The 13,990-nt window shown below is 39.3% G+C and overlaps 2 protein-coding genes across 3 annotated transcripts in view; both read left to right on the top strand.

Moving 5' to 3' along the window:
- LOC116102688 (nuclear pore complex protein Nup98-Nup96) overlaps positions 1 to 8,886 on the top strand; it is a 77,605-nt gene extending 68,719 nt beyond the window's left edge. Inside the window, exons 20-23 of one of the 2 annotated variants that reach the window (XM_031387654.1) lie at positions 1,033 to 1,215; positions 1,813 to 1,966; positions 6,246 to 6,675; positions 8,456 to 8,886. In XM_031387654.1, the coding sequence (XP_031243514.1) occupies positions 1,033 to 1,215; positions 1,813 to 1,966; positions 6,246 to 6,675; positions 8,456 to 8,708 (1,020 nt within the window). In that variant the 3' untranslated portion in view covers positions 8,709 to 8,886. Of the gene's footprint in view, positions 1 to 1,032; positions 1,216 to 1,812; positions 1,967 to 6,245; positions 7,052 to 8,455 lie in introns of those variants that run through there. The other variant, XM_031387655.1, reaches the window with a different exon arrangement.
- The window catches only part of LOC116101303 (nuclear pore complex protein Nup98-Nup96-like), a 16,816-nt gene continuing 11,156 nt past the window's right edge, over positions 8,331 to 13,990 (top strand). The window contains exons 1-4 of the mRNA XM_031384900.1: positions 8,331 to 8,685; positions 11,082 to 11,348; positions 12,055 to 12,212; positions 13,278 to 13,421. Coding sequence (XP_031240760.1) covers positions 12,123 to 12,212; positions 13,278 to 13,421 — 234 coding nt within the window. The 5' untranslated portion in view covers positions 8,331 to 8,685; positions 11,082 to 11,348; positions 12,055 to 12,122. The remainder of the gene's footprint in view (positions 8,686 to 11,081; positions 11,349 to 12,054; positions 12,213 to 13,277; positions 13,422 to 13,990) is intronic.

Genomic DNA, 13,990 nt, shown 5'->3' with positions numbered 1-13,990 from the left:
AGCCCAGAGAGCCCCTTGCTTGTGCCCCACAATGCCTACCTTCTTTCATGGGTACTCTAGATTTAAACTTATCTCCTTTGCACCATAGTTAATGAGCCATCTCCTTAGACCATCCTTAACTCTTATAACTATTATTTCTTTAAAATTGCTTTATAAAGATGTAACTGTGATTCCTTAAAACAAAATTATTCCCAGATTGAAATTGCCCACAATACTGCTGATTATTTACCCTTTTAGGGAAATTAAGTGTGAACATTTCTCACATCTCACATAAAAGTGCACATATAGAGCAAAACTGACTCTAATCACCCAAAAGATTCCAGAATCAAAACTATTAGCTAAAAACTTATTTATACCTGACGGTAGTGGCATACACCTTTAATCTCAGCACTTGAGAGGCAGAGGCAAGACAGCCAGGGTTCCTCAGAGGAACTCTATCACAAAAAAAAAAAAAAAAAGAACAAAACAAAAAACTGTGAGGCTTGGGGTTGAAGAGACACGGATTCAGATCCCAACACCTAAGTGGTAGCTCATGGCCATCTAGATCTCCAGCCCCGAGGAGGAATCTAAGCCTGTCCTCTAACCTCTTTTAGCACCAGACAGACAACGGCACATATACATACATGCAAGTGACAAGATGGAATTATCTGTGTATTAAGAATATAATTTGGGGGAAATGCCTTAATAATGGTGCCTTTTTTCTCTTTACAATTACTTCCAACTACAAGTCATTGAGAAGTTTGGGTGACCCTGTGTAAACCAGGAAATTTTGGTTGCTAACTAAGAGAAGTAAGGTGTAGTTTTTGTCTCTGAAGACCACTGTTTGGGCATTGACTGGAATACTCAACTCTGGCTCATAATTCGAAAAGGATGGTCCGTGAACCATTTTGTTAAAGCCTCTAACAAATCTGCTTTCATCGCTTAGAACAGGCAGAATATGATATCTCTTTATCATATTCTGAGTAAAGTTGATCTGATCTACCATTACTCTGGCTTATTTGAATGTTGCTTCTCTGTTTTTGCTGTCTGCAGAGCCAGAGCCCAGAAGTGGAGCAGTTAGGCAGGGTTGTGGAGCTGGACAGCGACATGGTAGACATCACCCAGGAGCCAGTTCCGGATTCTGTGTTAGAGGAGAGTGTGCCTGAGGATCAGGAGCCCGTGTCTGCTTCAACACATATTGCATCTTCACTGGGAATTAATCCACATGTTTTACAGGTGACGTTCTGGCCCATCCTTATTCTGACAGAAAACCAAACTAATATTTAATCTCTTCTGTCACATCACATCTCTCTTCTGAGTATTCATGTAAAACTGTTGAGACCTCACTATAAAGAAAAGGAAGCAGGTTTCATATTCTTATTCAGTAAGGGAACTTCTATATTGATGGTGAGAAAGTGGTCTCTGTTTACAAAACCTGATTTCTCAGCATCTTTTGTAACTTTACTGCCCTGACTTTAGACAAGCCATTTAAGAACTACTAGTTCTCTGAAATTGTACTTTATCTGCTTTGTAGCGTAATTTTGAGGTTTCAAACATAGAAATTTTAGAGACATGGTAAATAGAGGTTTAATTTCTCTGCTTCATCTTCTGGCTTTAACTTTTTTGTTTAGCCTTTGGCTTGTTTGACTTTAAAGTCATCTACTGAATGAGGCACATACTGGTTAGTAGTGTGTTGCTCACAAAAATATTGTATACTTGTTCTGGGCACAGGCTTTAAAAGAAACTATTTTTTGGTTTGTATAGACTGCATTTTTCTTTTATGGTCTTTCAGTTTTTGGAAAATACTCATTCTGTAGATACTGCCTTTTTTAGATCATGAAAGCATCATTGCTTATTGATGAAGAAGATGTCGATGCCGTGGATCAACGCTTCGGTCACTTCCCTTCCAAAGCAGAGACTGTTCAGGAAATCTGTTCTCCTAGACTCCCCATTTCAGCCTCCCACTCATCAAAATCCCGCTCCATAGGTACAGTATAAAATGTGCTGGTTTCAAGGACACTCTTGAGCTAGATTCTACTTTTCACGTTTCTTGTTCTAAGCTGAATGGATTTCTTTAGCAGAACCCCTATGTATAACATATACATATAACTATGTATAACAATAGGCATTTTTTTAAAAAATACATACCATACTCTTCCTACCATCTAAGGCTGGGAGATTGCTGTGGATTTGATGTTACCCAGAACAACACAGCAAGACCCAAGGAGCTTGACTCAACAGCTCAGAACACTTGTTGTTCTTGCAGAGGATCCCAGTTTAGTTCTCAGAAACCATATGGTAGCTGATAACCCTCTGTTCTCCAGTTTCAAGGGATCTGACACCCTCTTCTGGCCTCCCTGGCCTCCAGGCACACACATGGTACATGCATGCATATACGTACATACATATACTTATATATACACACACACACATACTTAAGCACTTGTGCATAAACATTAAAGTCTTTTTTAAAAAAAGGGTCAGTAAATTGGCATAGATTGGAAAAAGTGCTTGCCATCAAGCCTGTGGACCTGAGCTTGATCTCTAGAACCCACATAGTGGAAGGAGAGAAATTACTTCTTGAAATTTTCCACGCATGCACGCACACACATGTACACACATTTTAAAACAGAAAAAGTTAAAACCTGACAAGGCAGGTTTTTAAGCATCATAAGTACCTCTTTATTGGGAAACCACTTGTGTTCATTGATTGATAGCCATGTTTTAGTTACTTGTGCGTGTGGATTACATAGTAAGCTCTAGTCTAAACGCCACCGTAATACTTAGATTCCACAAGTTAGCCATGTTCCTTTTATTTAGTCCTTACATTGTCGTACTGCTTTTATTAATAGCAAACATCAAGTATCTACTTTTCCCTAAACCTTTAAAAGTCCCTGTGGGGTAATCACATATTAGTTTTTAAAACTTTTCCTTGGGACTTGGCTCAGTGGTTAAGAGCACTGAAGAGCACTCTTCTGAAGGTCCTGAATTCAAATCCCAGCAACCACATGGGGGCTCACAACCATCCGTAAAGAGATCTGACGCCCTCTTTTGGTGTATCTGAAGACAGCTACTTACACATACTTACATATAATAATAAATAAATCTTTAAAAAAAAAGAACTTTTCCTTTTCCTACTCGGATTGCAGATAATACTTTATAGAATGCTTGCTGGAGAGAAGCTGGCTCAGCAGTATTGACTGTTCTCCATTGACTCTGGGTTCAATTCTCAACACCATCTGTAACTCCAGGCCCTGGTATACAGTGCCCTCTTCTGTCCTCCTCAGATACTGCATGAACATGGGAGCACAGTCATGTAGGCAGAAACACATACACTTTTTTTTTCTTGAAAAAAATCTCAAAAAATAAAAGTATTATGGAGTATTGATATCACTGGGAATTTAGGCAATTGTAATTCAAGATACATTGAAAGCTAAAGAACTACCACTGGAAATTTTCTTAAAAGGTAAATAGGAGCCAGCAAGAAGACTCAGCAGGTAAAGGTGCAAGTTTAATTCCTAGGACTCGCATTGTAGATAGAGTGAGCCACGTCCTAAAGCTGTCCTTTTACCTCTCCTTATGGTCATACAAATACACACACACTTTAAAAACCAAAATTAAGCCAGGCAATGGTGGCACATGCCTTTAATCCTAGCACTTGGGAGGCAGAGGCAGGTGGATTTCTGAGTTCAAGGCAAGCCTGGGCTACACAGAGAAACCCTGTGTCGGAAAAAAAAAAAAAAACAGACCCCAAAAACGAAAAACAAAATTAAATGATTGAGGGGCATGGTAGCTCACACACAATCTCTGGCCCCTTGAGTTCAGCCTGAGATTTATAACAAGATGCTATCGCTAAAACATATTAGCTATTTGTACTCAAAGTAAACTTGACTTTTAATAGCCTTCACTCTGGGGTATTTCTTTTCATGTCAGCACTTAGGAACCTAGGGAAGGAGGACTAAGAGTTCAGGATGAACATTGCATCTTAGCAAGACTTCATCTCAAAAAGAAATTTTTTTATGTTATATGTATAGATGCTTTTTCCTGTGTGTATTTCTGCGTCACTTGTGTGCCCAGTACCTACAGACTGGGGTGCATGTCTGATTATCTGGAATTGGAGTTACTGACATTGTAAGCTGCTACATGGTTGATGGAAATTAAACTCAGGTCATCTGGAAGAGCAGACTATGAGCTATCTCTCTATCCCAAGTAAAAAAAGTACTTTAGCTTGTTAAAGCATCCCTTGATAACATTTCCTCAGACTAGCACTGAACATTATAATATCAGAACTTCCATTTTGATATGTATGGGATTTTTGTGGTTTTATTTCGTTTGTTTGTTTTGGGTTTTTTTTGTAGTTAGATTTTTCTTTTAACTTTTTTTTAAAATGAGGCTTTGATTTTAAGATTTATTTATTATAAGTACACTGTAGCTGTCTTCAGACACACCAGAAGAGGATGTCAGATCTCATTATGGGTGGTTGTGAGCCACCACGTGGTTGCTGGGATTCGAACTCAGTGACCTTCAGAAGAGCAGTTGGTGCTTTTACCTACTGAGCCATCTCACCAGCCCTGTAGTTAGGTTTTTCCAAGACAGGATTTCTCTGTGTAGCCCTGTCTGTCCTGGAACTCAATGTGTAGATCAGGCTGGCCCCAAACTCACTGCCTGCCTCTGCCTCCAGATTGCTGAGATTAAAGACATGTTCCACCATCACCCAGCTGTTTTTATATTTTACTTATATATACATAAGGCTGTGTTTATGCAAACATAAACTCAAAATTTTCAGATTTATGTGTATTGAATTTTTTTTTTTGACTGCATGCATGTATGTGTAACAGGTACATCCAGTGTCTACAGAGGTCAGAAAAGAGTGTCAAGTTTCTTGAAAGTGAAGTTATGGTTGGTTGTGCACCCCCATGTGTGTATTGGGTACCAAACACAGGTCCTCTGCAAGAGCAAGGAGTGCTTTGAACTACTGAGCTGCATGCTCTAGCCATTATAATGTCCTTTTAGCATACTCTCCATTCTCTCTTAGCCACTTACTTTGCCCTTTCCTGTTTCTTGGTCCCCAGACAATTTTTCTTCTACTATGTCATTAGTACATAAATAATAATAGGAAATTTGTAATATCCAAGAACCATAAATAAGAGAAAACATGCAATATTTGTATTTCTGGGACTAATCTAATCTACTGTATATTATTATCTCCAGTTGCATCCATTATTTTTTGTTTGTTTCAAGACAGGGTTTCTCTGTGTAGCCCTGGCTGTCCTGGAACTCACTCTGTAGACCAGGCTGGCCTCAAACTCAGAAACCTGCCTGCTTCTGCCTCTCAAGTGCTGGGATTAAAGGCATGTGCCACCACCGCCCGGCTTTAAAATAGTTTTATTGCATATACGATTTCAGTTAGGGTATGACCCTTAAGAACAGTTTTATCCAGACGGATCACCCAATCTCACCACTTGGTAGCGCTGTGAACTTAGAAAGGCCCCTTCTCTAAGCCCTGTTCCCTCAGTTTTAAATGTGAATAGTGGTGCTAACTTCCTGATGAATGTTACTGAAAAGGGAAGTCTACACATAATTGTCTTTAATATTGTTATTAACGTACTCCCCAAGGAGTCTTGTTTTTGTTTTTCCTTCATAAAATCATTAAAATTCTTGCTTTCATAGCTGAAAGGGTTAATTATCATGTACTAGAGAGATAGCTCAGTGGTAGCAAGCTCATACTGCTCTTGAAGAAGGCCCAAGTTTGATTCCCAGCACTCATATCCGGCAGCTTACAACTACCTGTAACTCCAGGTTCAGGAGAATTGGACACCTGGCATCCATAGGGAGCTATAGTCCTGTTGACATACCCACAAACATACACATAATTTAAAATCTTTTTAAGTAAATATTGTGACACATGCCTTTAATCCCAGCACTCAGGAGGCAGAGTTCAAGGCCCACCTGGTCTACATAGTGAGTTCCAAGACAGCCAGGCTATACAGAGAAATCTTATGTGGGAAAACAACAACAAAAAAAACATATTATAGCCAAGTGTGGTGCACATCTTTGATCCTAGCACTCAGGAGGAAGAATCAGGTAGACTTCTGAGGCTCGCTTGGGAGCCTCATAAGTTCTGGCACTTAGGCTACATAGTGACCTTGTCTCCAAAGAAAAGTGATTATTATAAAATCTGCCTGAATATCTTCATCCTTAGTGATTTTATATTGTTAGTGAAGAAACATACTGTGTTGTTAAGCATCTTTTCCTCTTTATTTCAGTTGGTGGGTTGCTGCAATCAAAATTTGCAAGTGGAACTTTTCTTTCACCAAGTGCCTCCGTGCAAGAATGTCGCACTCCCAGGACATCATCTCTCATGAACGTCCCATCCACATCCCCCTGGTCTGTCCCTCTGCCCCTGGCCACTGTGTTCACAGTGCCCAGCCCAGCCCCTGAGGTTCAGCTAAAAACAGTGGGAATACGAAGGCACCCAGGCCTAGTCCCTCTTGAAAAATCCATTACGTATGGCAAGGGGAAGCTCTTGATGGACATGGCCCTCTTCATGGGACGTTCATTTCGGGTTGGTTGGGGTCCCAACTGGACTCTTGCTAATAGTGGAGAACAACTGCATGGCCCCCACCAACTGGAAAATCATCAGGTTGCTGATTCTATGGAATACGGATTCCTGCCCAATCCAGTAGCTGTTAAATCGTGAGTTATGTTTCTTGATGCTTTAGGGGAATGTCCACATTGTAATTGGGGCTGTTCTGTTATCAAGAAACCCAAGGTCAGCACTCTGCATTTTGATCTCTCTATATTATATAAATTTTTAACCCAAGTATAAGTATTTCATATATGTTGTATACATAGTACCATATATGTTCCTATGTAGTCCCTATAATTAAGTCCTCTGGTAATTACCATACAAAATGTATTGCATTTACACCAAATATGTACAGTTTTTTTTATGTGTTTTTTTATAATCCTAATAAGTTTGTGTATATGGATTAAATGAATATGATTACTTTATTAATTTTTAATTGATTTTGGAAAAATAAAGATCAGTTTCATGAACATCTCAGGAAAATCCATTCTAAATTTACTAATTGACTCTAGATTATGGTATTATATTATTTTGAAGATTATTAATATCAGTTTTAGAAGTTGTATCAAGTTCAGACTGACTCCATGTTCATCTAAGTTTGTAGCCTATCTCGGCATGGTGGTATATATCTGTAATGCCAGCACTAGAGACAAGCAGAACTTACTAGAGATACCAAGAACCTATCTTAGAAACTCATGTGCTAATACAACCCAGTAGGACTGCACTTCCCTAGCATGCCCAAGACTCTCACTTCAATCTCTAGCACATCAATTTAAAACAGATACAAACAAAGGAATTAAGTAATTTAGAATCTGGCTATAGGCTGAGCAGTGGTGGTACACACCTTTAATCCTAGCACTTGGGAGGCAGAGGCAGGCGGATTTCTGAGTTCGAGGCCAGCCTGGTCTACAGAGTGAGTTCCAGGACAGCCAGGACTATACAGAGAAACCCTGTCTCGAAAAGAATCTGGCCATGGGTGTTGGTACACACATATCGTCAGGTCACTTAGGAGATAAAGGCTGGAGAATCAGAAATTCATAGTCTTTCTTGGCCGTATATCAAGTTTAGGGTTACATGAATGTATAAGCTAACCTTCATAACTTTTGACACCTAAGTATTTGCAAACTAGGCATTCTACATACAACTTTTGATGCTTAGATTTTGTAGTGTCCAAATAAGTAGTGAAACAAGTAACTACTGACTCCCATACTTGTACCCTGAGCTGTGCTTTGTTGCATTAAAATGTATTGGTTATCTTACACTTTGTATCATTACTCATACATGATTTTATAAACATCAGCATTGGTCACTTGGAAATTATTATTCACTAACTTTACACATGTTGAAAGATAATAAAGTTCTTACTAGTTTAATAGTCTTCATTAGTCTTTTTAACATTTAAGAAGCTGACACTGTATAGATTACTGTCTTAATATTTCCTATTCTTCCAGAGGACCCAAGTTTGATTTCCAGCACCCACAGTGGGCAGCTTATAACCTCATGTAACTCTCACTCTAGTATGTAAGTCTTGGACAATCATTTATAAAAATAGAATTAGGCTCTAAGGGCTGTGAATGTAGCTCAGTTGGTACAGTGTCTGCATAGTATGCATGAGGCTCTGAGTTTCATTCCCAGCACAGCATAAACCCAGTATAGTGGCCTGCATGCCATCATTCTGGAGGCATCTGGAGGCGGGAAGATGAGAAATTCAATGTGATCCTTAGTTACATGTTCAAGACCAGCCTAGGCTACATGAAACTGTCTCAAAAAAACAAACATTGCAGTGAAATGCCTTTTATTCTGTTGGAAGTCAGAAATAAAGTATAGGTTGTTTGTAGGGAAGTTTCAACTGTCTTCATTTTCTGACTCATCTGTTGTTTCTTCTAGTCTATCTGAATCCCCATTCAAAGTTCATTTGGAAAAACTTGGCTTGAGACAGAGGAAGCTGGATGAAGATCTGCAGTTATACCAGACACCTCTAGAGCTCAAATTAAAACATAGCACTGTCCATGTAGATGAGCTGTGTCCTCTCATTGTCCCCAATCCTGGGGTCTCCGTCATTCATGATTATGCAGAGTGGGTTAAGAAATCACCCAGAGATTTGCTGGAACTGCCAAGTAAGTACACATCATGCTGCTAATCTTCATCCTAGGAGTCAGGTCAACAGTTGCATGTGTTTCTAGGAGGATGTATTTCCTTATGGGTATCAGGTGACTTCCTGTGCTTACATATTGCTGCAGTTCACCTGGGGCAAGAAGAAAGAAATTGAGTTACTGTTTTTATTCATTCTTGTGGCTTGTAATACTTCCTCAGAGACCCACAGCTAATCAAAAACCTCAGATTTTGGTTATTGTATTCCTCTTATTTCAAACCAAGATATTTGAGTATGTGTTTTGCAAATCATCTTTATAAAAGGAAAATTTTTTTCCCATCTAAAATTTTACTGACTTAATTGCCTCTAATTAAATTTTAAAAATAACAGTAACATGAGAGTAAGTGAAAGGAAACCCTTTAATGACAAATAACAAAGACATTTAGTAGCCATGCTTGTTCTGTGCAGGAAGTTTTAGACTTAGAGCGGTCAGTGTGTCAGGAGTTGTGCAGTGACTTGCCCTTTATCATTATTGGCATGTGCTAATGATGTGTGTATACGTGTGTGTGTAAACAAACTTTAATCATACCCCCTTTTATTCTCTTTACTTAATATTGTCTCTTCCATATCCCTACTGGTCTCCTTTTACTCACTGTGTGTGTCTGTCAGTCAGTCTTTTTTTTTTGTTTTTGTTTTTTGGGACAGGCTTGCTTTGCGTAGCCCACTAAGCACAGCTTGTCTTTTTTTAATTTCTTTGTTTCCTAAATTTCACTTATAAAGACACTAGTTTGATTTTTATTTTGTTTTGTTTGGAGTCTGACTTACTTTGCTTACCACCCACTTACCTGCAAATGCCATAGTTTAATTCTTTACAGCTCAGTAAACCTCCACCATGTAATATAGATTCCACTTTTTCTATCCAGTCCTCTGTTGATAAGGCTTGTAAGATCAGGGCTGGTTCCCTAACCTGTCTGTTAGAAATCAAGCTACTGTCACAGTGTTCTGGTGTCCCTGTTATGAGTTGACTTTCATTCTTGGGGTAAGAAGTCATATAGCTAAAACAAAACATTTCAATTTTTTCAGGAACCTCCACACGTTGCCATGGTGACTGGACTAATTTATATATCCAGCAACATACAAAAACATTCCTTTTTCTCTAAACACTGTCAGTCAGTACTTGATAATTTTTGGGTAGTTTGATTTTTATTTTTTCTTAACGTTCATCATTCCACCTAAATCTCAAGGGAGTTTTGTTTTGCATTTTCTGGTGGCTAAAGATTTGTACTTGTTTGGAAAGTATTGGTTCGTTTGCTTAACCACTTACTGATTTGCTTGCTTGTTTGGGTTTTGTTGTAGTTGTTGTTATCTTTTATTCAAGATATTAATCCCCTGTTAAACAGATGCAAAGATTTCCTCCCACTTCATAATCTTGTCTTTTCACCATTAATTTTTTTATAGTGCAGAAGCTCTTTACTTATGTGTAAAAATAATAATAATAATAATTTTAAAAAACAACTTGCTGTTTACTAGAGTCTCCTGTAGGAAGGCATTGCTTAGGCCTGTATTTTCTGTCCTTTCCTATTTCATTTTAACTTCTCAGGTCTTAAAGTCTTTGATTCATTTTGAGTTATTAGATTCAAATTGAGGTATAGGACTCTGCCTTCAGTCTCCAACCCTGGAATGTGCAGTTTGCTAGCGCCTCTTGTTAAACAGCTGTCTGGTCTCTAATGTTTTGGCACCTTCATATGGCAGGCCCAACATTATATTTTGTGTGGTTGGGTGGGTGGGTGTGTGTGTGTGTGTGTGTGTGTGTGTGTGTGTGTGTGTGTGTGACTCAGATGTCAATTTGCAGGACAGCAGCCCTAGCAGTGGCTGTATTTCTACCAGATGTCTCTGAGAATGCTAAAGCAATCTACTGCTGTTGTTGGGGAGTAAATTGTGGATGGTAAATGATTTCCAGCATCTATATGGAGACTCATGACTATCTTTAACTCCAACTAGGTGCCCTCTCTTCAGGCCTCTGTGGACATATTGCATAGACAGACATACGTATGTACGTATGTACATACATACAACTCATACACATAAAATAGTTTTCTAAATGCATTTTGTAGAAAAATTTGGTCAAATTAGAAAATCTCTTTTTGACCATCACAGTTAATAGCCACAATTAGGCTAAAATTTGTTTAAAGGAGCACCGGGTTGCTATCTAAGTATCACAACTGTCACAGGTACGTGGAGTGAGCAGTATACCTTATGCTTGGGCAGCTTATAAATTGAGAGGAACAAATTGGGAGAAGTGAACTCACAAACTTGAATGAGTGAGTGTCTTTTGTGCTGATAATATTTGCACCACAGCTAATGGTGGCCTCTCAAGAGTTATTGACAAACTTTAAATTATTGGTTTTTGTACTTTGTTAGTTGTGAAGCACTGGAGCCTGACATGGACATTATGTGAAGCCCTGTGGGGCCACCTGAAGGAGCTTGACAGCCAGCTGGATGAGCCCAGTGAATACATTCAGACTCTGGAGCGAAGAAGAGCTTTTTCCCGCTGGCTGTCCCATACTGCTGCACCTCAGATTGAAGAGGAAGTCTCCTTAACCCGCAGAGACAGTCCCATAGAAGCTGTCTTCAGCTACCTCACGGGCAATAGGATTAGTGAGGCCTGTTGTCTGGCACAGCAGTCAGGTAGGAATGAGATCCTCTCTACCACTACCTACTTCCCCCACACTATCCCTGTCTCTCAATTGTAATTTTCCTTCTAAATATATCCGAGTAAGATTGTTGGTTCCTCTAGAGACCATTTCTTGTTTTCCTAAACAATTCTCTGGAAACTGGAAACTTCAATATTGTTTATTTAATTAAAATTGTATTGATCTTATTATATGCATTTGTAGTAAAATTCAGGTAAGTAGAAAGCAATAGGATAAAATCACCCAAATTCTAAGACTTAGTCACTGTAAATATTTAAATGTGTGATCTATACTTAGGTGGTTACCCTTGTAATGCATAGAGTATGTACAAATGTATGTATATAGGGCAACACGCAGGCAAATAGTTCAAAGTTGCTGTCCAGGTTTTCTTCATAGTATAGTGGTGAGGATCCTTGCCTGTTAAAGATAGCTCCCTGAAAAAAAGCTGGGCCAGGACAGAAACCCTGTGTGAGAAACAGACTGAAATCCACCAGCTTCTGCCTCCCAAGTGCTGGCATTAAAGGTGTATGGCACCACTGCCTGGCTCTTGGCAGTTTTGATATATAACATTGGCATGCTTCCGTGACAAATGCTGAGCTGCGTCTTTCCTCCCAGAGCCTGGAAGATGGTGGTAATAGCCCGTACTTCATTAGGTCCTAGACCCTTTAGTCCTCTTCAGAAAGCTTGTGTTTCTCTTACAGGTGATCATCGCCTTGCCCTTCTTTTGTCTCAGTTGGTGGGAAGCCAATCGGTTCGGGAACTGCTCACCATGCAGTTGGCCGATTGGCATCAGCTCCAGGCTGACTCCTTCATCCACGATGAGCGATTGCGAATATTTGCCCTGTTAGCTGGAAAACCGGTAATGTCATACTAATTTTCTTATAAATTTTACATTATTACTATAAATGACAGTTTGGCCAGTTTCTAGGTAGAAATATTTTCAACTTAAAATGTCAGTTAGCTGGACATGGTGGCATATATACACCTTTAGTCCTAGCACTTGGTAGATAAGATTCAAGTGGATCTCTGTGAGCTCTAGACCAAGTTCAAGACAAACCTGGTCTAGAGAGGTCCAGGATAGCCAGGGCTACTTAGGCTACCCTGTCTCAAAAAATAATTTTTAGAAAAAAATTATTACATTTGTTTGTGTTTTTGCACACTGGCTTTCAAGCATGTGTATATACACTATATGAAGGATAACTTGCCAGAGTTGATTCTCTCCTACCAAGTGGGTCTTGGGAGTCAAATAGGTCCTCAGGTTTTACCCATTCAGCCAGCCTAAAAGTACTTTATTAATTAGTATAAACTTGAAATAAAATTGGGGCTGGCAAGAAGGCACAACAGGTAAAGAAAATCACTTCTGTCAAGCCTGAAACCTGGTCAGTCAGTCCCTGTAACCACCACTAACAAAATTCTGATCTTCACACACCATGGCATACATATGCTCACATACAAAACTAAATACAAAAAATCTATCCTATACCACAGTAGTATTTATATAGTAAACAATTTATAATTATGACTTCTCAGACATTTTAAAATCTATATTGATGTATTTGCACAGTTTTCCAATGTATTGCTCCTTTTAATAGCCACGACTCTTCGTTTTACCAATAATGAAATAATTATTTTAATCCAGTTTTTGATGTTTATTCTTTGATTATTTCTTATGTCTTATACCAATTATGGCAAGAAAATGGGATGGAAAATTTCACCTCCAAGCCATAACATTAAGACTGGGTGTGGTGGCATACTCCTCTAATCCCAGCAGAGGCAGGAGGATCTCTTAGCTCAAGGCCAGCCTGTTATATTGAGGCCGTCTCAAAAACTAAACAAAAAATTAACATAAGTGAACAGCTTGTAGACATCCAGTACTAACCAAGGCAACTTAAAGTTGACATGGTAATGCTCTTGTCTCCTGCAGGTGTGGCAGCTCTCAGAGCAGAAACAAATCAATGTATGCTCCCAGCTAGATTGGAAACGAACACTTGCTATCCATCTTTGGTATTTGCTTCCACCAACTGCCTCCATTTCCAGGGCTCTCAGCATGTATGAAGAAGCATTTCAGGTATGTGTGTATTCAGAAGAGCCAAGTGAGAAGATGGGTTTTGAAGGCACGCCTTTAATTCCAGCACTTAGGAGACAAGAGGCAGGTGGCCATCTAGGACTATATATATGATGAGTCTCTGTCTCAAAAAAAAAAAATTTTTTTTTTAAAGTCATAGAAAGAAAAAAATCATCAAATAAAGCTGACTGCCCTCTTTCAAAGTAATATAAAATTGAAACAGACCCAGCAAATTCAAAGCTTTATCCTTTACCTTGCTTGGCTCTAGACAGGGCTCCTCTTCAATTTCTCCTACCATTGACTTTCTTTTCAGGGGCGGCGGGGGGGGGGGTGTTCTTGTTTTTCTTTATTTCCTTTGTGGGGAGTGTTTGAGACAGGGTTTCTGTGTAGCCCTGGCTGTCCTGGAACTCATTCTATAGACCAGACTAGCCTCAAACTCGAAAATCTGCCTGTCCTTCCTGCTTCTGCCTCCCAAGTGCTGGGATTAAAGGGCAGTACTACCACTCTACCCACCGTTTGCTTCTGTTCTATTTAAAGAAGCCATGGCCGGGCAGTGGTGGCTCACGCCTTTA

The sequence above is a fragment of the Mastomys coucha genome, unplaced genomic scaffold (genome assembly GCF_008632895.1).
Source record: "Mastomys coucha isolate ucsf_1 unplaced genomic scaffold, UCSF_Mcou_1 pScaffold21, whole genome shotgun sequence".
Taxonomy (NCBI): Eukaryota; Metazoa; Chordata; class Mammalia; order Rodentia; family Muridae; genus Mastomys; species Mastomys coucha.
This window is presented reverse-complemented; position numbering and strand designations above follow the sequence as displayed.